Source organism: Bubalus bubalis, chromosome 22, assembly GCF_019923935.1.
Source record: "Bubalus bubalis isolate 160015118507 breed Murrah chromosome 22, NDDB_SH_1, whole genome shotgun sequence".
NCBI lineage: Eukaryota > Metazoa > Chordata > Mammalia > Artiodactyla > Bovidae > Bubalus > Bubalus bubalis.
In genome coordinates, this window is record NC_059178.1 from 29,010,457 (window position 1) to 29,037,714 (window position 27,258).

General features: G+C 45.8%; 1 protein-coding gene across 2 annotated transcripts in view; it reads right to left on the reverse strand.

The window, feature by feature from the left end:
* Window positions 1-13,698, reverse strand: part of NPC1 (NPC intracellular cholesterol transporter 1) — a 43,667-nt gene extending 29,969 nt beyond the window's left edge. The window contains exons 1-3 of one of the 2 annotated variants that reach the window (XM_006079183.4): window positions 13,369-13,698; window positions 2,575-2,697; window positions 1,548-1,654 (exon numbers count right to left, since the gene is read on the reverse strand). In XM_006079183.4, the coding sequence (XP_006079245.3) occupies window positions 1,548-1,654; window positions 2,575-2,697; window positions 13,369-13,425 (287 nt within the window). In that variant the 5' untranslated portion in view covers window positions 13,426-13,698. Of the gene's footprint in view, window positions 1-1,547; window positions 1,655-2,574; window positions 2,702-13,368 lie in introns of those variants that run through there. The other variant, XM_025273527.3, reaches the window with a different exon arrangement.
* Between the last annotated feature and the right edge of the window lie 13,560 nt (window positions 13,699-27,258).

The window sequence follows — 27,258 nt, forward strand, 5'->3', positions numbered from 1 at the left end:
TTTTCATAAGAACCACAAGCTGTCCGCTGTGAAGCTTCTAATGTTGACCAGTTATGTGGCAGAAGACCTCTGTCTTCCCCTTTAGTTCCCTGTTATCTGCAAAAGCTATTGCTTCATCAGGCTTGCATTCTTGCAACACAACCAATCAAGACTGCCCCCCAATCTGCTCCCATCCAGATGACCACACATGACACAGAACGAGGACAGTCTGGTCTCGGCCTTCAAAGCTGCCGGTCTCGTGGGACTTTCCTGGTGGTCTGGTGGTTAAGACTCCTCGCTTTCAATGTTAAGGGGCATGGGTTCTATCCCTGGTCAGGGAACTAAACTAAGATCCCACACGCTGCATGGTGTGGCCAAAAATAAAACAAAAGCCTCCCGTCTAGTGAAGGAGCAGACACACACATCGACTTGCTTTCAGGAGTCCCACGCTTTACTGTGACAGACAGGAATGACAAGTACACCACCTGAACAGAAATCACTCCTGGGGTGCACTGCTTCCTACCACTTTGCATATATTACAAATGTCTCTCCGTGTTACTCCGTTTAACTTCTACAGTTATCAGTTTGGACAGCTGCACAATATTCTGTATTAGCATCTCATTGCTATTATAAATAAAGCTTTGCTACCTCTGATGACACAGGAAATACTTGGCTATCTTTTGATGTAGATGCCCATAATGCCTCACGTAGAGTAGATGCTAAATAAATGTATTTGGCCGAATGACAGCTTTAATCTGGCTCCAGCAACAGCCATGAGATTTCCTTCCATAAGATACACTGGCTTGATTAGAGTCTCAACTCTAATGCTCTAATTAGATCATTTACTACATTGTATGTTGTCCTGGCAGAACATACAGAGGGATGGCTCTCCACTCTGCACTGCCAACTGGAGATCTGGCAAGAAACAAGGACGCCCGCCTGAGCCATCACCTGCAGTGACACCCGCACAGAGAAGCACGTGGCCTTCCGTCCGCCTTCACCGGGGGCTCACACATGCTGCTCGGAAGGCCACCACCAGCTCACTCTTCTCAGTTTGAAAACTGCTGGGTAAGCCTGGAGAACATCTATTATGCGGCCCTTTTCACTGCCCCGGCCACAGAGAACACAGTGGACAGCAAACTAACTTTGACAAAACCAGCCGACTCTGCCAGATCAGGCTTGTGAACAGTCACCAAAGGCAGGCTCCAATGAGGAAGAGAGAACCACGCGCGAAACAGGGGAGGGAGGCGACGCAGAGGACTGTGTGGAGGAGGGTCTGGGGTCAGAGACCCGGGCAGGATCCCCGGAACCTCTCCTTTCCACCGTGTGAAGGGGCTCAAGTCTGAAAGGACCCAGACCACAATGCAGGTCCCCTTTGGGGTGAAGACATCTCAGAAGCAAACCAAGTAGCAATTCTGAATATAACGAGAGCGAGAACGAAGTCTCATCATTACTACTTTATCAAAAGTTCTTCTTTATCTCTGAGAAGTCCTAAGATAGCATTCTTAAAATGAAACAAGAACTAACTTCTAAACCCATTTTCTCTGCATGCCTGGCGGTCAACCCACCTGGACAGAAACTGCAGAGGCAGCTGCAGGTTGTCCTTCAGTGTGTGAAGCTGCTGGACATCACAGCAAAGACTGACATTGCCAAAGAAGAACCCTGGACAGAGTTCCTTTTGGGAGAGAAAACATGAACATCAGAGTAGCCAAGTGGAATAAACACAAACACTCCTCAAAGAGGAAACCACTTTATGCACATCATCCTTTTTTAGGTACACAAGGGTGACACACCTCTTTGCAAAGTTCTTGCAGAATTCTTTTAAAAGGCGATCAAATTTCCGCTAGATAACCAGCAATTCACAAAAGTAGAGGCAGTACAGACATTTCCTTTTTTTTTCTTATTGGGAAGCTCCTTTCTTTCCTTGACAATCATTTTACCTCTTTTTAGGTTACTTGGTTATGTTTAACCAGAATGCTATTTTCTGTGAGTCACTCCAGGAAAAGTCAAATGCCTTTAAAAATTGTGATGGAAGAAGCAGATAAGTCCAGAAGACCTGCTACCGTGTCAGCTGGATTTTAGATAACTGCAGCCTCTAAAGCCAGTCTTTTAACCTGGATTTTTCCAGTTCTTTTCTAATATCCCTGTGTATCAGGGATGGTAAAAGAGACAAGAAACAGATTCCTGGAGGCAATCAAAGGTCACAGGCTCTCGGTGGAAACTGGAGGAACCTCTAAAGTGAACAGAGGACAAGTGAGTCACAGCCACTCAGCAGCCTCGTCTAGAAACAAAAGAGGCTAACTCTGACTGTATTTTGAAGAAGCTGCAAAGAGCAACATGCGAGGTACCAAGACCAAGTCCCTCAGTAGTAACCTGCTACTGGGAAACTTTACAAGCAAGGTATCGTCAACCCCAGAAAAATGACGCCTGCAGAGTTAGTATGTTATCTTCTCTGTGCTAGAGGTAAGAATCTGGGACAAGAGTAGCCCGTTCATTCCACCTCTACCCCCACCCCACGGGGAATATCTACGGTGTAATCGCAGAGGATCTCTGATTAGTGTTTTGTGTTCCCAAAGCCCAAGATTACTCACTCACCTGCACTAGGTCATAGCCGTCCTGTGGCAATGGCTTTGGTGGCCCAGAATATCTGCAGTTGTATCTCTTATCTCCAGATGCGATTCCACACTCGCCATACCAAATGCAGGACTGTGAAAATACCTGCAAACGTCAACAGAAAACGGTTCACTAGGGCCTCAGGGATAACACGAATTTCAACACCAAAAAACGCCCTCATTCACAGAAGCTTCCAACAGTACCTGCCAAGCAAAGTAAAAGCCAGAGGCACCAGTTAGTTGAACATTTCGAAAAACATTAATTCAAATAAACCCAAAGCTCAATGCTGGAGAAGACTCTTGAAAGTCCCTTGGACAGAAAGGTGATCAAACCAGTCAATCCTAAAGGAAATCAACCCTGAATATTCATTGGAAGGACTGGTACTGAAGATGAAGCTCCAATACTTTGGCCACCTGATATGAAGAGCTGACTTCATACTGGAAAAGACCCTGAGGCTCGGAAACACTGAGGGCAGGAGGAGAAGCAGGAGGCAGAGGATGAGACAGCTGGATGGCATCATCAACTCAATGGACAAGAGTCTGAACAAACTCCAGGAGACAGTGAAGGACAGGGAAGCAGAGAATGCTGCAGTCCAAGGGGGCACAAAAGAGTTGGACACGACTTAGTGAATGAACAACAGCAAAGTCCAAAACGGACTTGTGAAGTCAGCAAAGGAAGTAATAGAAATTACTTACATAATTTCTACTTCCTGCTAGATTATTTATTAAAAGGAAGAGACAGTTCCATACAAGAATCACTATCAATCAGCATAGAAGAAAGCCAGATAGTATTATAAGTCTATGATTACTAAGGCTCTATTTTTACACATCAGGATAAGGAATTGCTGCTGCTAAGTCATTTCAGTCGTGTCCGACTCTGTGCGACCCCATAGACGGCAGCCCACCAGGCTCCCCCGTCCGTGGGATTCTCCAGGCAAGAACACTGGAGTGGGTTGCCATTTCCTTCTCCAAAGCATGAAAGTGAAAAGTGAAAGTGAAGTCGCTCAGTCGTGTCCGACTCTTAGCGACCCCATGGACTGCAGCCTACCAGGCTCCTCCGTCCACGGGATTTTCCAGGCAAGAGTAATGGAGTGGGCTGCCATTGCCTTCTCCATAAGGAATTGAGTCAGGTGTAAATAATGAAAGAACAGCTCCATATCTGCTAAGGTTAATTAATATCAGCACACCATGAGTAATGTGGGGAAAAAAACAACACGTAAGGAGGAGGAGCAAGAATGAGTATCTTGTCCTTGAGTTTAAGTAAAAAGCAAGAAACATGCATACTTTAATCACCTCAGAATCTTGAAGAAATGTAAAACCTCTTGCATAAAGATTTCTCAAGGGCCACTCCTATTCCCCATGTGAGAGTCACATGGCATCAGAAAAGTCAGGGGGTGCGAGAGTGTGACTCATCTCATTAGCAAGGCCACCAAGCTCTGCCAAGCTGGCCAGGGTCATGGCTGGCATGACTGTGCAGTCAGCTGTCCTGCAGGGAAACAGCGGCTGCTGAGAAGTAACCATGGCTTCCAAGGTGCCTGATGGGAAAGCCATTTTTGAAAAATGGGCACAGATGCAAGAGAGTGAACTGTCTCCAAGGACAAGGGCACGTGACCCACACACCCTGCAAGGAGCTGAGCAGTGCTGGTCCCTGATGAAAAGACACAAACCTCACAACAGGCCCTGAAAACGTGGGAGGAAAAGCAGGAGATGTAGGGATGCTGGGGGGGAAATCTAAGGGCCCACAAGACTTGTCTCTGAATTCATTCTTTCCATATTTTAAACCAGCAATTATGACTTACCCCAGCTTGATTAATTAAGTCATATGTTTAGGCCACAAGGGAGGGAGGGAACTTAGACAAATGAGGAAGTGACAAGCATTCAGCAATGCCACGTCCCAAACCTTTGGCAAGAACTTACAAAATTCCACCATTCCTATATAAAAAGAATCATAATTTTGTCTGTAAACCCAGTGGTTCTAGGAAAAGTACTGCTCTTCCCGATTCTGGGTTTCCCACTAAAAGGCCATCATCCATCTACTGAAGTGTAGAAAGGCGAGTAAGCCAAGGAGGGTAACAACTACTGATGTTGACCTGTAACTTACATACCAGGGACCCGCCCCTTGGGATTCTCACCCCACCCCACCCCTCTCCACAGAATTCTCAACAGACCAACAGGGCAAGCAGGTGCCGGCCAAGGGGCACTCTGGCTTATCACCCGCAGGAGTGACAGGAATCCAGTCAAAAAAAAACCCCCACAGCTCTAGCATGACTAACAGACGGGTATCTGGAGTCTAAGTTCCCCTTCCTCAGCACTCGGCGCTCTACGGGACAATAAAGATGACCCAGTGCTGTCTCGGTCCTATTTACAACATCATCCTTCATAATCTACACCATCTGTTTCAAAGCAAAGGTGTTTCTACCCACCAGGCAAAAGAGATGGGGGTGGAGAATAAGCTTGAGGGGTGGGAGGTCAGGAGTCCTGGGCTCTGATCCTCAATAAATGCAGAGCCCAGCTGCACCCGCTGAAGGTCACCCAGCTGTGCCGAGCAGGAGTCTCCCACCTCCTACTCACTCCTGACCACCCCAACCCTGGTTACGTCACAGTTCAGGTGGGCAGACTGAATTCGGGAATAAATGAGAAAGCACTTAGAAAGCCAGAAAGAACCACCCATCAAAAGTAAGGAATTATTCTCCAGGTTTTCCGAGAAGTATATGGGACTTCACCAAAGAGGTTCAAAGACCTGAACAAAATAAACCACCTGAAGCTTCTTCCAGGCCAGGAAAAAACTGGGCTCGAGTCACTGCTCTTAGGTTTGCTTTCCCAAGTCATCTGCTTGAAGAAGCATGAACCAGAGGGGCCCAAAGGTGCTCACAGCCCACCTGCTGGGTGTCAGGCACTGCTTTAACTGCTCTCACCTTATGAACCCAACACATCCTTACAGCATGAGCGAGAGGGCAGTGTTTTGTTGGGTTTTTCTTCTTCTTTTTTTGGTTACACCATGCCAGGTGGGATTAGCTCCTCGACGAGGAATAGAACCCCTGTCCCCTGCAGTGGAAGCCTGGAGTCTTAACCATTGGATCACCAGTAAAGTTCAGGGAGGTGCTATTATTGTGCCCAATTTATAGATGAACAAACAGAGGCAGAGAGTTTGAATCCAAGAGCAGCAGAGGCAGGATTCAAACCAGAACATTCTAGTTCCAGAAACAGACTCTCAACAAGATACAATTAACCCTTTAGTGAAGGTCCTTGCTCTGGCATCAGCCTCCCCCAACCCTGTGGGCAGGCAGGCAACCCTCTGAGCTCACCCGCATGGCTGACCAGTGGGGGAGGCCTCGTGCCCACCTCCAGGCTCTCTCTCCACCTCCCCTGGGCTCAACTACAGCTGAAACCCAAGCACCTCCTTCTGCCCCAGGCCCAGCTGCTGCCAGGGTCCCGAGCCTCTCCGGGGATCTCCACCACCTGGCCCCCCTCTTGCCCACATGTTCAACCTCATCTCCACGTTGGTCCCTTCACCTGCTCCTCTCATAAAGGCGGTCCCATTTCCTTCCCCACTCAAACCGCCCCCAACCTCCCTCCAGCTGCACTTCCAACCACAACAGCTGAGATGCTCACAAGGAAACCAATCCTTCCTCCATCACCAGGCCCTCTTCAGTAGGGTTTAAAGCCCCGGGTCCTCTCCCACCAGCCTCCGGGAAGCCTCCCTGGTGCCGTCTCCCTCACCCTTGCCCTCCCTGAACCCTCCCCTGGGAGCCCACAGGCCTCCTCTGTCTACCTCACCACCTCCCTCCACCTGGTCTGTCCCCACGGGCACCACCTCCACCACCCTCACCCCATGGCACCCAGCAGCCAGCCACTGGCTAAGGGTGCCCCCGTCAGCTCAACCCCACAACAGGTGTGTGAATCTGGTACTAAAATAACACCATTTCACAGATGAGAAAACCGAGGGTTACACAGGTAAAGTGACTCTTCTGAGGCCACATCTGAGAAATGGGAAAGCCAGGCCTGGCTGGTTTGGAAGCTGGAGCACTTACTCCTTATGCTCCACCGGGATTACTCCTCTATGGACCACTGACTGGGCTGTGCTCATCCCTGCAGCCAGTCTAGAACCTAGCTGCAGTCCTAATGACCGGAATTTCCGGTCTCCAAATGGCCACAGCACTGCATCGGCCAGGACTTTATTAACAAAGACAAGGGCTACACCTTAAGATCCCTGGAAGAATCCCTGGAATGTGAGGGTGGCAGGAGCCGACACCCAGACCAAGGGCTTGGGCACAGGCCACACACCTGTCTTCCCAGGGAACCATGTGATTTCCAAAGGCAAGGTGCCTGGGTGAGAGCTGCCTTTACTGATACAAGAACACCTGTTGCTGCTTCATACCCATACTCCCCTGAGGAAGGGCAGATCCTGCTGATACTGAAAGTCACCAAGGTTTGAAGTCTGCCAGGACTCCAACGGGGGGCTTCCCTGGTGACTCAGACAGAAAAGAATCCGCCTGCAATGCAGGAGATCTGGGTTCAATCCCCGGGTAGGGAAGATCACCTGGAGATGGGCATGGCAACCCACTCCAGTATTCTTGCCTGAAGAATCCCGAGGACAGAGAAGCCTGGTGGGCTTCAGTCCAAGAGGTCACAAAGAGTCGGATACAACTGAGCAACTACACACACACACACACACACACACACACAGCTCCAAGGGCACCAGACTGCATGTGAGCTCAGCGTTGGAGATGGTTGGTGGTGGCTGCATGACATGTGATATACCTAATGTCCCTGACTGTACTTTAAAACCGTGAACTTTATGTGTATTTTGACACAAAACAAGAGCTCAGATGTCCTTCACCACTTAAGAGAAAAGTCCAGTGGCAAGGACTGCAGAGAGCATGTTCTTGGTTATACTGAGATTAACCAGAGTAGAGTGACCATCAGTTGAAACACCATGGGTCTGAATGTCACTAACACACTCAGCGTCTCTAGTAATAAGTGTTGCAAAAGCTCCACTGAGCGGTGGGGTGGGGTGGGGTCGGGGGACAAGCCCAAACAAGGATAATTCTTCCTAGTTCATCTCATGGGCACCAACCAGTCTCTTACAGGGTGACTCGTGACCACAAGAACTATCTTATTTAAGCATTTAAACATTTGACCGATTCCTAAAAAGTCAAAAATAAATGATCATAGATTTTAATTACAGAATACCCACCGATCACAATTATTCAGACATCACAAGTATATGTGAGATAACAGGGGGCGCCCCCCTCAGCTCTCCACCCCTATCCCATTCCTCAGATTTAACAAATGTTGATGTATTAGATCATGGTCTTCCGGGCTTTCAATTTCCCCCAAAAGGTAAACCTATATAGATGCACCTACTCAAACACAAGTGAATTAACTTTTAAATACATATTCTCAAACAAATCTCAATTACCCTCCGTGACTGGCTCTACTTGAACTAACTGTAACTGTATTTATCCAGGTGCCCAAGGACAGACTCTAGCCCTTGTCTGCTGTCCCTTGTTTTCTCCACAGATTTCAGTCTCCCCCAACCCCACATCTTGGGACAGCCTCCCTTTGTACAAGCCCCACCCAAGACTCACTGCCAACACTGAATTTAACTGACTCCTTTCACCTGGTCTGGGTGAGCTGTCCTGGGGAGAGGCAGGTGGTGCTATTATTATGTCCAACTTACAGATGAGCAAACCTCAGATGTGGCCTCAGAGGTGCTCATGGGCATCCTTCCTCAATGCTCAAGTCACCAGGCGTCCTGCACCCAGAGCTCTGTACACGCCCGTTCCATAAGCTCCCCTGTGGATCTACCAGGACAAGGTGGATAAATTTTTTCTATTTAATATTTATTTATTTGGGCTTCCCTGGTGGCTTAGACTGAAGAATCTACCTGCAATGTAGGGGACCTGCGTTGGATATCTGGGTTGGGAAGATCACCTGGGGAAGGGAATGGCAAACCACTCCAGTATTCTTGCCTGGACAATCCCATGGACAGAGGAGCCTGGCGGGCTACAGTCTATGCGGTCAAAAAGAGTCGGACACGACTGAGCGACTAACACACATACACACACACATACGTGTTTATTTGGCCGAACTGGGTCTTAGTTTCGGCTCATGGGATCTTTGTCGCAGCATTTGGACTCTTTAGTTTCAGTACTCGAGGTTTCCTTCCCTGACCAGGGATGGAACCCAGGCCCCCTGCATTGGGAGCACAGAGTCTTAGCCACTGGACCACCCAGGGAAATTCCTAAACTTTTCCTAAGAGAGCCAGATACCGTATTAAATATGGTAGGCTTGTGAGCCCTAAGGTGTCTGTGGTACATACTCAATATTGTCTGCTGTAACTCAAAAGTAACCACAAACAACAGGTAAAAGAGGGGCATGGGTGTGTCCCAAGAAAACCATCCACAACCAATTTGCAGGCTCCTGCTCCAGGATGAAACAGAATTCATATATTTATGAGAATGGAGAAGTTGTGTATGTGGGCAGAGGTTGCAAGAGTATTTTCTTGCTGGTGTCTTGACTCCCCTGTAAGACTGTAGAATCCTAAAGGGCAGAGCTTGGGGGTTATACTTCCTCCGAAATCTTAATATCTCATCCAGTGCTCCCTGATTCAGAAAACATCCAAACATACACGATAAGTTAAAGGAGCTTGACTGGATTATGTAAGAAGTGACTTTGGCTTTAACCCAGAATTTAGTACAAGGCTAGGATGTCTCTGCTTTTAAAGGTTAAGCTATATGGCTATTTCACAACATGCTCTAAAGTTTAATTAATGGATATGTGACTGCATAGGGAAGCATCTTTCGATAATAATAGGAATAGCTCAGGACAGTTAAAAAAAAAAAAAAAATGCCCCAGCTGCTATATGTCAGCAACTCCGGCAGACTCTAATTGGGAGCTCTGTGAAAGCACATCTTATCACATGGAGAAGCTCTGATCATCAGCAACAGAATCCTATACTTTAGGCTATTAAGTAACTCACGTTCAGTTGCTCACTGAACATCAATCAGGTTCTGGGCATAAAGCTGAGTGAGTTCTCCTTCCCTCCCCTGGGTTCTTTATCAGACACCCTATGGAGTAGCATCGCAGACTTTTACAGGTAGGAAAACTAGAACTCAGAGAGGATTCTCCAAGGTCACCTGGCTGGTAAGTGACAAAACCAATAATGAGAACCAAGGTTTTGAATGCTAAGGTAGGCGTACTCCCTCCCATCCCCCCCACCATGCCCATCCCACAGCTGCTGCACTGTTCGAACTCCAGCTCGGCTTGTACACTGATGTATCCTTAGATTGGGACAACATGCCAGGGATGGGTTGGCCCGTCTGCTACCATGCCCCTCCTGCTACACAGGACTGTTCACTTGCATAACTAGTGACTACCCTTTACGTACAACTCCAGGGAGCCGTCAAGTCCTGACTCACTTCCTCAGGATCCAGGACTGTCCCCAGCCCCATGCTTGTAACCTGACCAGCCCACACAGGTGGAGCACAGGGCCGGGTCCCTTCACCTCTGCTGATGTCCTGGATGAGGAAAGCTCCAGGCAGAACCTGGAGACACGCCCAGCTTCAGCTCTGGCAAGGGCTGGAATACCAGGGCTGGTCTGGCCAGTCAGAATAACCCAGGACAAGGGTGGAGGGGGTGGCCCGGAGAATGCTGTCCAGAGATTAAGCTTTGTATCCTTTGGAGTCAGGTAGGCAGATCAAATAAATATGACAGGACACTTGGGGTGGAGGCTGGACTGGTCTGACTTTTACTGACACAACTCTCTGGAATTCTGTTTTATAGCCAATCTGGGATAAACGTATCCACATAACAAATGATAATTTGTGTGAGCACCAGGCACGCCTTCAGATGGGTATTGAAGATACATTTTAGAGTAAGATGGGTTCAGCCAGTCTTCACTTTATAGATAAGCCCTGGGCTTGCAGTTTAACTGACTTGCTCGAGGTTATACTACTAGTTTGGTCTTAGATAAGCTCCAGCACCTACGAGTTTGAAAAATAATTCAACAGCCACAAGATCAAATAAAACCATGAAAGCGGATGGGGTGTATACCGTCCCCAGGTTTCCCTCCCCCCCCCCCCCAAGGAATGTTCACTCAAGGTGACAACTGAACCAAGGGTTGGGCCAGCAGGCTAAATCCACTTCTGATCTATCACTGGCTTTTGGAGAAGCCACACCGGAGCCAGGAACAGGCTGTGAAACGTTATTGGCCAAGTGGAACATCTGCTGAACTTTAAATATGAATCATCTGGTAGGCAGAGTTGTTAACCCATTTTACAGAGGAGGCAGCTGCCTTGCCCAAGACCACTCCTGGTAAGAGGATGCATCAAGATCTGTACCAGGTCTTTTAATGCCAAGTCTTGTGCCAGCCTGTACATGCTTCCCCGGTGGATCAGGTGGTAAACAAACCATCTGTTATGCAGGAAACAGAGATTCGATTCCTGGGTCAGGAAGATCCCCTGGAGAAGGAAATGGCAACCCACTCCAGTATTCTTGCCTGGGAAATCCCACAGACAGAGGAGCCTGGCGGGTACAGTTCATGGGGTCTCAGAGACACAATTTAGTGACTAAACAACAACAAAACACCAAAAGCTGCTGCAGCCATTTAAATAAAGAACATTTAGAACTTCAGAGGAAAGGCATTCTAGTTGGGAATAACAATGTTATAGATGATGAAGCTTTTGAACTGGACCTTGGAAGATGGGCAGGGTTTTGACAACACTTTGTTTATTTAGCTAGAGAGCTAACACCCTTCACAGAGCTGTGGGTGAGAAGAGCAGACAAAGCACCCGAGATCAGGTTAGAGATGGCCCACTCTAGGCTTCCGGACAGGTAACGTGTCATCCATTAACACCCTGACAAGAGTCCCTTTTAGGAACGGAAAGAGGGGAAGGGTTACCCAGGAAAGAGAGTTCTTTGTTCTGGGTGATATGACAAACACTGAAGGAATACAAAGACCTATTCAGCTAGCTGTCTTCTTTTTAACCACTTGCTAATCATAATAATATTTAAAAAAAAAACTCATTTCCCTTGATTACTTATGCTAGTAAAATGATTGATCACAACATCAATCAAGGAATGGGGGAGACTGGGAAAGATTACCTACATTCGCTCCCATTTCAGAGGCTTATTCTTCAATGCTCTCAGGCTGAAAGATGAACCCATTCCTGATCTCCTTTGGAAAAACGGTTTTAATGGCTTAATTCCTACCTAGGCCTCATTATGGTCTATCTCCTGACTGTAATTTTTTAAAGTTTTTTTTTTTCTCTTGAGGAACTTGGACCATAATGAGGCCTAGGTAGGAATTAAGCCATCAAAACTGTTTTTCCTAAGGAGATCAGGAATGGGTTCACCTTTCAGCCTGAGGGAGCCAATCTTAAATACAACAGAAGTGTTTCCAATTCATATTCACAAACCTTCTCAAGGCTTCCAGGAATGTTGCAAGTAACTTGTGACCAACCTCTGACCTACCCCAGAAGTCCTAGGAGGAGAGGCACTGACCGATTTCAGAGATAAGTTAAAGCTACTTAACCGGAAGCCTGCCTATTAGATCCTGACCTAAAACCTAAAGGAAACCAAACAGCTGTATTTTCAAAGCAAATAACTGCTACCATTCTTTTGAGTTTTTACTACTGTGATGAGGCCCCTCCATACACCATGTTACTTAAGAATCCCAATAATCCTATGATGTGTTGTTTATCTTCAGTAAAAGTTCGGCTTGGAAGAGTAATGAGCCCAAAGCCACAGAGCTAGCAGGTGGTCTACGGGTTGACCCCATTCCAAACCACCTTCTGAAAACCTGCTTTTCTCTGCCTCTCCTCCCCACCAGGCACCAGACATGTGCTCTTCCAGAAGCCCCCAGGGCTGACCACCCTCCATCCACCCCACCACAGGAGGCCCTTCCCAGGTCAGCCTCACCCAACCCCTGCTGAGAACGATCTAGTTCAAAGAGAGGTTTTTCTAGTGCAGGGAACCCCTTCATCAGCCTTCCCCTGTGACTCACTACACCCTCATCATAGACACGCCTATGAGTGGGCACCAGGGCTCGGGATTCCCACTGGATCTGGTTTAATCAGCACTAGATCCTTAGACATCCCCCACAACATCCAACCGCACAGTTTTCAAGGAGAAAACTGTAGATACACAAATAGCAGTGAGGCGCTCACGCCCAAGGCTACCAAAGCAAGGGAAAGCAGACCCAAGGAGTTCCAGGCCCATCCTCTCCACGGCTAGGTTTGTGACAAGGCGAAATTCAATTAACCCCCGCACCTGCGGGCCTCCGTTCCCATGGATGTAAAGAGAGCGGATAAGAAGTAACTTGCCGTCTCTGGAAGACCAAGGTGCCTTACGTGAAGCACTCAGGTGAGTTCCGATTTGGTGCCGGACTAACCTTTATTTACCTCCCCACTCTCCTTCATCTTTAGGGGAGAAGTCGGATCTCCTAAACAAATTTATAAAGAATTCCTGTACAAATGGCAGAATGAAGGGGGGGTGGGGAGGCAGGTTAAAATGATAATCCTATCCCTTTCTACCCATTTTCTTCCTCCCTTCTTGATCCCACATCCTAAACCCAGAAATCAGATGACCACGGATGAAATGAGCTCAAAACAGGTCAAACAGGCAGCCCCCAGCTGCCACCGTCCTCCAGACCACTGGGAAGAGGACGTGGCCGGAGAAAGGCACCGGAGTCGCGGCAGAGACCGCCGCCCTCCCCGACTCGCGGCCCCACCACGTCCCCCACAGCTTGCCCGGGTCGCCGGCGGCCACTCACCTGCGCCGGGCAGAACAGCAGCAGGAGGAGGCCGAGGGCTGGGCCGCGCACGCTCATGCTGCCGTGGCGACGGGCTGCGGATGTCGGAGAGACTTGGCTCGCAGGCTCGGCTCGGCGCCCCGGGCTGTCTCCGGCTCCCGCGCCCGCTGAGGGAGGAAACCAGGCGCCGGCTGCGGCGGGCTGCGCGCGCAGGTCAGGAAGGACGAAGGCGTCGTCGGCTCCTCCCACTTCTGGGAGGAACCGTCCGAGCCGATAGCCCGTCCTGGGGCGGGGCCGGAGCGGGTGAGGGCGGGGAGAGGGCGGGGAATGGGCGGGGCTAGTGGGGGCCCGGACCGCTTCTTGTCACAGCCGGTTCCCAGTCCCCTCTCTGCACTAATTCCGCCTCAGCCGCGGCGTGGGGCCAGGGACTAAGAGACCCGGGTAGAGCTGAACATTTGGAATCCGGCCTGGGAAGGATATTTCTGGGGTTGTCGCAACAGTGTGTGGTTTTGATGCTTTAACTCCTTTCTCCCCTTTTTGTCATTCCTCGATTGGAAATGGGAGGGCGAGAAGGTTTTAGCAAATCGGGGTGCGTGGGGACAGTTTTCCCAATTAAGATCCCACTTCTCAGCGGACCCAATTAGCACCCCGAGCAAGTTCTCTTTCCAAACCCAGTTACCCAAAGGAATCGGTGCCTAGGCACTTCTGGCAAATCTGGGGGCGGCGCCACGCGGTGGCCTGACAGTGTTGTGATCAGAGAGCTGAGCGGGCGGAGCGTGGCAGTGGGCGATGCCTCAGAGCCGCCCAATCTGTTTTCTGTCCTCTCAGCCCACTTTTGAAAAAAGTTCTAGAACCACACCATCTGCTGGCGGAGCAGAGCATGGCAGGGAACCCGCCCGTGGGAGAAGGGCCACCCCCGCAACCACCCCCGGGAAGTTTGACGCAAAGGTGGGACCAGAGTCCGTAAGTTCTAGGTGAAGTGAAGTAACACAGAGATAAATAAGCATCTTCGTTTTCGAGCCTTATACTTTTTTTGATCTGACACTTATTTTTGTTATATGCACTTCTGGTATCATTTCCCCTCAGATTTAATTATTAAGATCACTCAAAAGCATCAGTCATTTCCATTTTGAAGTTAGGAAAATGGACGCAAGGATCCCTCCTCCCCACAGTGGAAGCCGATGTACAGTGAAAAGACTAAATACACATCTGTAGCAATGATCAAAGCCAGTGGAGGTAGGACCATGATCAGGTAATGTTCTCATCCTTATTCTACAAGGCGACTGTCCCCTTGACTGATTTTGCCGTTACCGACTTGCCTCCCCACCTCCTCAGCCTTGAAATGTACACCTGCTTGGCTGAGCACTAAACTGTAGGGATTCCCTCTGGACATTCAGCCTTGGCGATCTCCTGGCCTCATGAATCTGCTTGCCCTCAAGTGCCTGGTGTGCTCACTGATGATAACTTAGTATGCATCATGCTGCTAAGTCGCTTCAGTCGTGTCCGACTCTGTGTGACCCCAAAGACGGCAGCCCACCAGGCTCCTGCATCCCTGGTCCAGGCAAGAACACTGGAGTGGGTTGCCATTTCCTTCTCCAATGCATGAAAGTGAAAAGTGAAAGTGAAGTCGCTCAGTCATGTCCGACCTTGGCGACCCCATGGACTGCAGCCTACCAGGCTCCTGTGTCCATGGGATTTTCCAGGCAAGCGTACTGGAGTGTGTTGCCATTGCCTTCTCCAAGGTAATCAAAATGTTGTCACTGAGCCAGATGGCAGGACCATCCTTGGAAATTTCTTAGAAATGCAAATTATGGGCCCCAGTCTGGACACCCCTCCCCATGCAAACCCTAGGAGGATGAACCCTCCAGGTGGTCCCAATTCACATTCCAATTCACGAACTACCTCTGTAATATATTTCCAAAATCTCAGTGGCTTAGTTACCCTTCCAGTACTTCCGGGGGAAACCAGGCAATCAACCAACAAAAACCTTTACTAAATAATTGAATTGAGTAAAGGAAATTTCAAGCACCATATGAAATATTTCTTGGATGGGCAGAAATTTTGATACCCAGTAAATTATGTCCACTATTCACCAAAATGGACTTCCCTGCTGGCTCAGACAGTAAAGAGTCCACCTGCAATGCAGGAGACCTCGGTTCGATCCCTGGGTTGGGAAGATCCTCTGGGGGAGGGCACGGTAACCCCACTCCAGTATTCTTGCCTGGAGAATCCCCTTGGACAAAGGAGCCTGGTAGGTTGAAAAGGGTCGGACACAACTGAGCGGCTAAGCACACACACACACACACACACACACTCACTCACCAAAATAAAAACAAAAAGATCTTTTAGCTATATACATATATTTCTAGTTCTGTATTTTGTACAGCTTTGATGATATCCAAAAGGCAATGATATATTTTAAAAATAAAGTATCTTATTTTTAAGAGAAATTTTTTTTGCTGATAAAGCAATCCATGCTATGGTAGCAATTTTGAAAATTTATAGGCAAGAGTTAAAAACATCATTTATAATTCCACCATTTATGATAATCTATGTCACATCATGGTGTATTTTCTCCTTCTCTAAAAATTGTTTTAACGCATGTAAAGAAAAAAATGTTGCCTGCCACTTCAGTTCCACAAGGATTAAGCTCTTAGTCACTGCAGTCCATAACGTGTGTGCTCTTAGGGCAATTTAGTATGGAAAACAACTGGAAGCATTCTGTGCATTAGATATACCAGTCACTAGGTAAGATACGGAGAAGGCAATGGCAACCCACCTCAGTACTTTTGCCTGGAAAATCCCATGGGCAGAGGACCCTGTTAGGCTGCAGTCCATGGGGTCGCGAAGAGTCGGACACCACTAAGCAACTTCACTTTCACTTTTCACTTTCATGCATTGGAGAAGGAAATGGCAACCCACTCCAGTGTTCTTGCCTGGACCAGGGATGGGGAAGCCTGGTGGGCTGCCGTCTATGGGGTCACACAGAGTTTGACACGACTGAAGCGACTTAGCAGCAGCAGCAGGTAAGATACATGTCTAAGAGAAAATTTCAAAGACCCCAGATTCTTCCATCTTCACATATTTAGAAAAGCCCTAAAATCATTAACTTGAAATGTTTGTTCTTTGTGATTAGCAATGCCAACTACAAATTAGCACATGGGTGCTTAAATCAGGAGCTGAATCTATGAGCCCAATTCTTATATCTTCTCATATCTAGAAAAGCACTAAAATCCTTCATGGTGACACTGTTCCTCATGACTAGTGAAGGCTCCCCGAGACTAACAGAAACCTTCTGGAAAAATATCTGCTTGATTGCATGTATTCCCCCTTCACCAAAAGTCACATATAAACTGACCTTTCTCCCCTGCCTCTTTGGAGCAGTTTCTCAGAGTTATCTGAGGTGTTATCTCCTGGGCTGTAGTCCTCATTTTACCCCCAATAAAACTTAACTTGCATCTCTCATGTTGTGCATCTTAAGTCGACAGCAGTAATCTTTTCATGCTTAATTACATGTTTTTTCCCAGCAGAAAAGTTCATGTACACACAGGTTCTTCCTTTACGTCTTTGGAGCAGGTCCTCAGAGCTCTCTGAGAGGCCTGTCTCTCTGGCTATGGTCCTCAATAAGGTCCCTGAATAAAACTTAACTCACAACTTTTACATTGTGCATTTTTATTTCAGTTGACATGTAGTCAAAGTCCTAGGAGAGGCTTTTCGTTTGTTTGTTTAAATACTTGTCAATACCACTATCATTATAAATATCATCCAACATTGATTGCATTAAAAATAAAGGACAAAACAAGAGGGTCAATGAAATTATTGCATGTATGCATCTTTATCAATGTGCAGAAAGATCCTCCAGAAAACATCTATGTATTTGAAAACATGTTTGTGAATAAAATATGTGGGCTTTTTAAACGAGTGGGGCCATATGGTATACAGTTTGCAGCTTGCTTTTTAAAAAATATTTATTTATTTATTTGGTGTGTCAGGTCTTAGTTTCGGCAGATGGGACCTTTGATCTTTGTTGGAATCTTTAGTTGCAGCATGTGGAATCTAGTTCCCTGACCAGGGATTGAACGCAGGCCCCTTGCATTAGGAGCGTGGGGTCTTAGCCACTGGACCACCAGGGAAGTCCCTGCAGCTTTTTTTTTTTTTCACATTAAGCAGTATGCTTTTCTACCTCACTACTTTTACTAGTTTTACAGGATTTCATTGTGTGTATGTGACATTTCTGAAGCCAGCAGTGTGGGCCAGTCTCAGGGCAGTGCCTAAGTCAATGAAACGGAGTGTACCATCAGAAAGTATTTCAAAATAAATAACTCAAGCCTCAAATTGCATTTCTGGTACATGCCAAGTGTTTGTATGTCTGTAGTAATACTGCATAATTCACTTTTCTTTTTCTTATGCCGTCTCACATTCCTGAGCTTGTCTGGATTCCACAAAGCTTTGCATGTCTCTGTGCCCTCGGCTTTCCTTGTGATACTGCATCACAGAAGCCCAAAAGCTACTGAACATCTTCCTTAGGGAGAGAGATGAGAACGTTGATTCCAAACAAATTTCTTTTCACCTAACAGATGGAAGGGGAAGGCTAGAAATAGTCTGTTAATAGTTTTTGATTCATTACATAATTTATTTAATCAATCTCCTACTGGATGTTTGGTTTGTCATTTTTCATTACTGGAAACAATAATGCAGTGAACATCATTATACCTAAATCCTTACAATCATATATAAATAGAACTATTGGAAAAATTTGTATATTGTTGGATCAAAGGAAATGTGTATTTTAGTTTTGAATATTGTCAAGTTGCCCTCCAAACAGACTGCAATTTACATCTTTGCTTACAACATACAGGAGTACCTGATTCTATCTCCTTGCCAACACTTAACTTTGCTATTCTGATAGGTGAAAAATAGCATCTGTGATTTTAATTATTGTATTTCATATTTTAAAAAAGATTTTGATGCTTTAATTTATATTTTATTAATGATATGTGAGATTAAAAACCTTTTCATACATTTATAGGCAATTTTATTTCTTTGTCCATATTCTTCATTTTTAAAAGAATATTTTCTGGTTATGCTGTGAGGCATGTGGGATTAGTTCCCTGACCGGGGATGGAATCTGCACTCCCTGCATTGGCAGGGAAGAATCTTAACCACTGGACCACCAGGGAAGTCCCTGTATTGTTTATTTTCTATTAGTTTTTTCATATTGATTTGTAAAAACTATTAAGAAAATTAACCTGTTGGTCTAGTATATACGGTACAGATATTTTTACTAATTTACTAGTTTCAGTTCAGTTCAGTTCAGTCGCTCAGTCATGTCCAACTCTTTGCAACCCCATGGATTGCAGCACGCCAGGCCTCCCTGTCCTTCACCAACTCCCGGAGTTTACTCAAACTCATCTCCATTGAGTCGGTGATGCCATCCAACCATCACATCCTCTGTTGTCCCCTTCTCCTCCTGTCTTCAATCTTTCCCAGCATCAGGGTCTTTTCAAATGAGTCAGCTCTTTGAATCAGGTGACCAAAGTATTGGAGTTTCTGCTTCAACATCAGTCCTTCCAATGAACACTCAGGACTGATCTCCTTTAGGATGGACTGGTTGGATCTCCTTGCAGTCCAAGAAAACTCTCAAGAGTCTTCTCCAACACCACAGTTCAAAAGCAACGATTCTTCAGCACTCAGCTTTCTTTATAGTCCAACTCTCACATCCATACATGACTACTGGAAAAACCATAACCTTGATGAGACGGACCTTTGTTGGCAAAGTAATATGCTGTCTAGGTTGGTCATAACTTTCCTTCCAAGGAGTAAATGTCTTTTAATTTCATGGTTTACAAGGTTATAAAAAATTATTCCATGTTTTCCTTTTGAGTTTTAATGATTTCTTGAAGATAATGATCTGCCTGGAATTGTTTTGCTGTGAGCAGTGATATAAGGATCCAGCTTCCCCCAGGTACCCCCCCCACCCCTCCAACCTCAACGTCCTTCCCCCACTCCCCCACCCCCCACCTCTGTCCAAGAACCTCAGCAATCACATGACACCTGCTCTTCTTAAAGTCATCACTAGTTTTCGTGTTGCAGAATCAATGACAATCTATTTGTTCTCATCTCACTTGCCTTCTTAATAACATTGAGCACAGATGATCACATGTTCTTCATTAAACATTCTTCTTTAACCCTCATTCTCCTGGGTTACCTCACTGGCTAAGCAGCCATTGCAGCTCATCTTCTAGAGACTAAGGAATGTGATTTGAACAGCATGTTCCTATTAATAAAATTTTGTTTCAATAAAATAACTTTGAGTTCTTCTAATGTAGAAGCTTAGTTTTGCTGCTGCTAACTTTGAAGCTTCAAAGTAGGCAATGATTCAAGGGGGCAAAAAAAAAGAAGGCCTAACTTCTGTACAGACTGCAAGCTTGCCCAGTTTCTAACTTGAAGGCTGAAATTTAATCATGAGAAATGTAGATGGAGCTGGGCCTTTTGGGTACTAGGATGCAGCTGACTTCACCTGGTAATACCTGAGACCGTCATTCTGGATGGACTGGGTGCCTCTTCACTTTGCTTTTTTTTTTTCATTTCTTGCTGCCACCCCCGCTACCTACCCAACCCCTTCACCTACGCACCACCCCCCACCCCCCACCACACCCCGCCCCGTTGTGTCAGTCAGCTTGGGCTGTCTTAACAAAATATCATGGACTGAACAGCTTGAACGTCAGTAATTTTTATCCCACTGTAATGGAGACAGAGAAGTCTGAGGTCCAGCTGCCAGTCAGTTCGGTTTCCGGTGAGTCCCCACTTCCTGACTTGCAGACGCTGGCTTCTCAATGTGTGCTCATGTGCTCTTTCCTTGGTGTGTGTGTGCGGAGAGAGAGATCTCTCTTCCTCTTATATAAAGTCACAAATCCTATTGGGTTAAGGCCACACCCTTAGGACCATTGTTGTTGTTGTTTTTCAGTCACTAAGTCATGATTCTCTGATTCTTTTCGACCCCAGGCACACCAGGCCTCCCTGCCCCTCACCATCTCCCAGAGTTTGCCCAAGTTTAAGTCCACTGAATCTGTAATGCTATCCAACCATCTCATACTCTGCTGCCCTCTTCTCCTTTTGACCATATTCAACCTTAATTATTAAAACTTCTTTATAGCCCTAGGGGCTTCCCTGGTGGCTCAGCAATAAAGAATCTGCCTGCAATGCTGGAGACGCAGGCTTGATCCCTGGGTTAAGAAGATTTCCTGAAGAAGGAAATGGCAATCTGCTCCAGTATTTCTGCCTGAGAAATCCCATGGACAGAGGAGCCTGGTGGGCTGCAGTCCATGGGGTCTCAAAAGAGTCGGACACAGCCACTAAACAGCAACTAACAAAAAGCCCTGTCTCTAAATAGTTACTTGGGACTTAGGGTGTCAATGTAGGAATTTGGGGAAGGCGGACACAATTCAGTTCATTGCACCGCTCTTTGTGCTCAGGGCTGCTTGATGATTTTTGTGGGCTCTAAGCATCTTTGCCTTTGGGGATCCCTCCTTCCTTAAAAAAAACCAAACACTTAAAATTCTGCTTTATAACCACATTGGTATACAGATGGATATAACCAAGCTGATTGAATTATTATATATTTATTATTATTATATTTTTCTTCTGATTTTAAAATAAATTGCTATTAAAACATTTTCATGAGACCTTAGAAGTGTCAGGGGCCCTAGGCACTAGGCCTACTTGGCTTAATGGAGACACTGTAGACACTTTTGTAGACACTGTAAATTTTGCTAACAGACTGCCCCCAAAAAGATCCAGGAAGAGCAACTAGAGCTGACTCTAGAAGAACCACCTTGTAGATGATTGGAGAGTGACCAGTTTAACACAGGGAACATGAGTAGGTGATCAGCTCACACCTGACTCCCTCTGTCAATCTACACATTGCAAACACATTTTGGTAAACTATAGGAAACCTTGAGTTAAAGCTTCTGCAAAACCCTTAGGGAGTGTTAGGTTGAGTGTTTTTGAGAGCCTCTTTTTGGTAAAATACTTTTTTTCTTTTTTATTAATATATAATACACATGTAAAATCTATAAAACTTACATGTACAGTTCAATAAGTTCTTACATACTATATATTTATATTATGTTATCTATTACTTGATAACAAATTATCCTAAAACATAGTGGATGATAAGAACAAACATTTATTATATTAGATTTTCTGCCAGCCAGGGCTTTGTGTGGTTCTGGGTGGTTTTGGCTCATGAGTCTGGGGTCAAGATGTCAGCCAGGCTGCCGTCATCTGAAGGCTTGACTGGGGCTGGAATATTTGCTTCCAAGATGCTGCTGGCAGGAGGCCTCGGTTCCACTCCACACGGCTCAGGGCTGCTCATCTGTCTACAAGACCAGGGAACCAGCTTTCTCCAGAACAAGTGATCCAAGAAAGAGCAAGGTAGAACCTTTATGGTAGCATGCCATTCTTTTTTTTTTCCTTTTTTTGCCACTAGTTTTCCTTCTATCATCATAAATTGCTTTTGCTGTTCTTGAACTTCAAACAAATTGAGTCATCGTTTGTGTCTGATTTCTTTCACTAAACATTATGTCTGCAAGACTCATCCACATCACTTATAGCAATAGTTCATCTTTTTTTTTGTTTTTATTATTGGATCATATTCCATGGTATAAAAATACCATGGCAGACATTTGAGTTGTTTCCAGGTTGGGCTATTATAGAGTTGCTATGAACATTCTTATGCAGGTCATTTCTTTGAAATATGCCCTCAATTCTTTGGAGCTCTGCAATAAACTTTTAAAACTCCATACTTAAGCTGAATTTTCCAGACATCTTCATTTAAAACAGCTTAGGCTACAACTCATGACTTTAGTGTCAGTGGTTATGAGAGTTCAGGAGTGGGGTATTGTTGGTCAAACTTATGGTAAAGTATTACTCACCACACTAAAGATACTTGAATTGGTGATTAATCCAGTCATGGGTTGCAGTGTAGTTTAGGCTCATTAGTATGGAGGTAACTTGAATTTGGCCGTTACTATTTTCCTAATTTGTCACATAATATGTCACATAAGATTCAGTCACATAATACAGTTTCCTTCCCCTGGGATGGCTTTAGGTCTTATCTTTGCTAAAATAGGAAGACTAACTCTTGTAAATGGCAGACTTTCTAAGGCTATTCTTAAAAGTTTAACTGCAAGAAATAGGAACAATAGCAGCGTTTCCTTCCTTAAAAATTAGAAGGTTTGGTTCTAGCGAGGGAGTGAAGAAATCAAAGATGGGAGAAGTCATGCTTTCTGTTGCCAGAACTAAAGCTGACAAGGCATCTTAAAACTGAAGCTCTCAGGAATTCCCTGGTGGTTCAGCGATTAGGATTCAGCGCTTTCACTGCCTGGTCAGAGAACTAAGATCCCACAGACCTCACGACACAGCCAAAAAAAAAAAAAAACCGAAAAGATATTTAATTAACTTCCTTCAATTGTTTTAATATGATTTCACTCATATTTTTAAATTATCTTAAAATATTGCCAAAAAATAAGGGTAAAACACCAGAAAAAGATTCTAAGACTTTTCAGGCCCACTAGTTCATGGGGTTGCAAAGAGTCGGACACGACTGAGTAACTGAACTCAACTGAACTGAACTGAGTGCATAAATTATTTAACTGAAGACTAAGTATGGTCAGAGAGCTTGGAGAAAACACCTCAATGAGTCCCACTGATTTATCTCATTGCATTTAGTAGGTTAAACAGCAAAAAGAGACAGGCAAGGCCCTCAGTCAGAGGAATGAGAAACAAATTATTCCAAACTTGGCCAGAGAGCATAGAACTTGGTTTGGGCCTATTTTGTTTCAGTTTTGGTTTTCTCTGTGTTTCGAAGCACAGGTAAGTACATGGGTGTGAGCTGATGAGGGGAAAAGACATGAAAAATCATCACACGGTGTGACTCTGTTCATAGCTGGGCCTCAACATGGTTCTATGCACTCATTTTTTAGCATCTTCTCATAGTGATATAAAACTTACTAAGACCAACTGACCAGCATAGATAATCACAGACACCACACAGATCACGCACAAAATTCTTTCTTGGTGACAAGCAGAGGAGATGCATTCCCATGGCAATCAACAACTCCTAGAAAGTGTTGTGTGCTCAGTTGCTCAGTCATACCCAACTCTTTGTGGACTGTAGCCCGCCAGTCTCCTCTGCCCATGGGATTCTCCAGGCAAGAATACTGGAGTGGGTTGCCATATCCTCCTCCAGGGGATCTTCCTGACTTAGAGATCGAACCCACATCGCTTGCATCTCCTGCATTGGCAGGTGGATTCTTTACCACTAGCACCACCTGGGAAGCCCTAGAAAGTGTTAGGAAGGCAACACAGTTGTACCAACAGAACTAGAATCAGGTCAGCCACTTATCATTAGCTCCAGGTCCTAACCAGACACCATGCTTTTCCTCTCCAGTGCAGTGCCAGAGTTCTTTGATGACTGAACAGGCTCACCAAGGGCAGCCTGTGCAGCACAAGAGGTCTGCAATCGTTAGCCGTTGTTTCAAGGCCACACTACTTTCTTTTTCTTTTTTTTTTTTTTTAAGGTTACTCCACACAGCACCAGGGATCTTAGTTACCTGACCAGGGATTGAACCCGTGCCCCCTGTCTTGGGAGCATGGAGTCTTAACCACTGGACCCCCGGGGAAGTCCCACGGTCACACTTCTTCATGAGGTTTGTTGCCTGCTCTCCTCTCCTTGGGACTTTTTCCTCCCACTATCCACCTTTCACTTCCTGCTCCTGTCTATTTCATCTCATCTCCTTTGCTGATTCCCGTCTCTCATCTATTTCCTCACACCAGAGTCTTTCTGGGGACTTCATCTGTCCTATGACTGTGACCATCACCTCTACACAGATGATGCCCAGATTCAGAAAACTCTTGTCCTAAACGTTAAGCAGCTACTTCCAGCTGCCTTCTGGAATCGAATTCGTACATTCTTCAAACTGAACATGTCCAAACTCCCTCTCTCTCTGTCCCCATCCCAGCTCTGCTGTTCTTCTCTATTTCCTGGCACAATTTCTAGCACCACCACCACATAAACCTTGCGTGTGGAGGTAGCCCACAGACCTGAGACTGCTCTCTATAGAAAGTCTTGCTCTCAAGGTTGGCCACTGGCAGGCCACTGGACTCTTGGCAGGCAAATAGTTCTTTACACAGATATGAAACTTTCCCTAAGTGATAACGGCTCACTGTGCCCACACTGATTGCACAAACAATGGGGCTCATGCTAAATGCCTGCTTTCTTCCCAGCAGCCTGGAATTCTGGTAGATACTAGGCAAAGGGTACCTATGTGACAAGCTCCCAGTTAAAAGCCTGAGTGAGTCTGTCATGAGCTTGCTTATCAGCAGATAACACTTCATAATGTTGCCATAAGTCTTTGCTAGAGGAGAGGACTCTTGGAAGCTTTAATCCGGATTTCTCTATATCTCCATTTCATTTCCCTTTCCCTTTTCTAGTTTTGCTTTATATCAGTTTCACTGTAATCTTAGCCATGAATATGACCATACTATAAGCCCCGTGAATCTTCCTAGCAAATCGCCAAAGATCACTGGGAGTGATCTTAGGGTTCCCTGATGCACCTTAGTATAATTCCTGACTCTTCTTTCTTTTCCTCACCCTGTCTGTTCAGTTAATCACCTAATTATCATTAGCTTTACCTCTAAATATTAAAAATAAAAAATGTCCCATTTCTCCACCTTCACTGCCTAGATGTTACAACCATGACTCCATCTGGGCATCAATCTCCCTGCTTTCCCCCACTATAAACGTAAAACCCAAAGATTGGGGGACAGCAGTAAGCTGATGCTATGAGGGAGGTTATTTCTTGTTTAAAAAAAAAATTTTGAACTGAGTAAATTTGAAGACCTAATTGGCCTTATTCAAGGATTCATGGAAATTCCCTGGCAGTCCAGTGGTTAGGACTCTGTCTTTCACTGCAAGGGGCATGGGTGCAATCCCTGGTCGGGGAATGAAGATACTTCAATTACCATGGTGCAGCCAAAGTAATAATAATAAAGGATTCATGAATTGGGCAACATTCCACCTAACAAGTAGGAAGAAGCTTTAGGAGCTGTACAGAATGGAAGGCTTTCATAGATAGAAAGGGGGTGGGACAAGGAAGTCATAAAAAAGAAAAAAGGTTACCATATTTCAGGCAAAGTCACCTTTCTTTGGAAGAAGGGTGGGGAATCTATCAATGTATCATGCAATTGCTCTCATAGGAGCTGATGTGATCATTCCAGATTGACTGGTTAAAGTTCATACTCCTGAGAGTAGCTTAAATTGAAATTAAATCTTAAAGCAAACCAGGTTTGTTTTCTGGGGGCAAGTGACTCTGTTTTGGGCATGTTGTTGCTGTTTTAAAGCACTCTCAAAGCCTGTTTCCTGGGTTTCCCTGATGGTCTAGTGGTTAGGGATCTGCTAGCCAACCCAGGGACATGGGTTTGTTAGGGAAATTAGGTAGTCTTGTTTAGGCTCCAGAGACAAAGCAGAGAAGTCCTCTGACCTTGCTTCTAACCTGCCTGGAGACTATCCTGACTATGAATGACTGCCTGCTATGACTGCAAGACTAGCAGCACCATAGATAAGATAGGGGAGGAATCTTGAGATTGTTGAGTCCCTGATGGGGGGCTGGCTAACCAAGCCCCAGGCCTAACAACATTCTAAGTGTTATGCATTAACATGAAATCAGAGCTGGAATTTGCTCACAGATTGACGATGGTATCAGTTTGCGTCCTGGGCTTATACGCGGGGAACCCTGAACTGTAATCTTTGAAGTCTCACCCACGGAGTGGAAGTGATGCCTGGCATCTTTCTGTCAGGCGAGTGTATGCTCCTCAGTTCTGTCTCGTCACAACAAAGATTTGGAGCCATGGAAATTAAAGCCCTCGGTGCGTCACAGCTCTCGGGTCTTGGACAAACTGTGTTATAGCTCTTAGACAAATCAGTGTTACAGCTCTATTTTATTTAGAAGACAGCAGAAGAATCCATCCTCGAAGCGTGAAGGCATGCCAACCCAAAGACGCGAAGAGAAGAGAGTGGAGGAGCGCACCGGCGCGCAGGAGAGAGAGAGAGCCCTTTGGCTCTTCTTTTTATGTCTTTTCCTCCCCCTGGGCCCACCCTATGTAAATCGGGCTAGCCAGGAGTGCTGTTTGTTCTACCTGAGGTCCTCATTCAGGTCCTCAGACCTTCTTTTGACCTTCCTTTGTTCTATTTTCGTGGGCTTTTCCCTTCCTTGTCTTTTAGCCACCGCCATTTTGGACCCCTGTTTCCTATTCTAAGTACCTAACATTTTCCCAACTGGGTCTCCGGATGGGCTGTGACACAGAACTTCTCAACACTGTTTGAGTCTGAATGTTAGTCAAAATCCAATTTGGTGATGTTTCCTCTGCTCTTTCTATTTCTCTTTTCTTTTAATGTTAGTATATTGAGAGTAAGCTAGATAATTCTCTAATAAATATTCCTTTCACTTCAGTTCTGGAGAAGGAAATGGCAACCCACTCCACTATCCTTGCCTGGAAAATCTCGTGGACAGAGGAGCCTGGTGGTCTGTAGTCCATAGAGTCACAAAGAGTCGGGCATGACTGAGTGACTAACACTTACTACTTACTCACTTACTCAGTTCAGTTCAGTTGCTCAGTCATGTCTGACTCTTTGCGGCCCCATGGACTGCAGCACACCAGGCTTCCCTGTCCATCACCAACTCCTGGAGCTTGCTCAAACTCATCTTCATCGAGTCAGTGATGCCATCCAACCGTCTCATCCTCTGTCATCTCCTTCTCCTCCTGTCTTCAATCTTTCCCAGCATCAGGGTCTTTTTCAGTGAGTCAGCTCTTCGCATCAGGTGGCCAAAGTATCAGAGCTTCAGCATC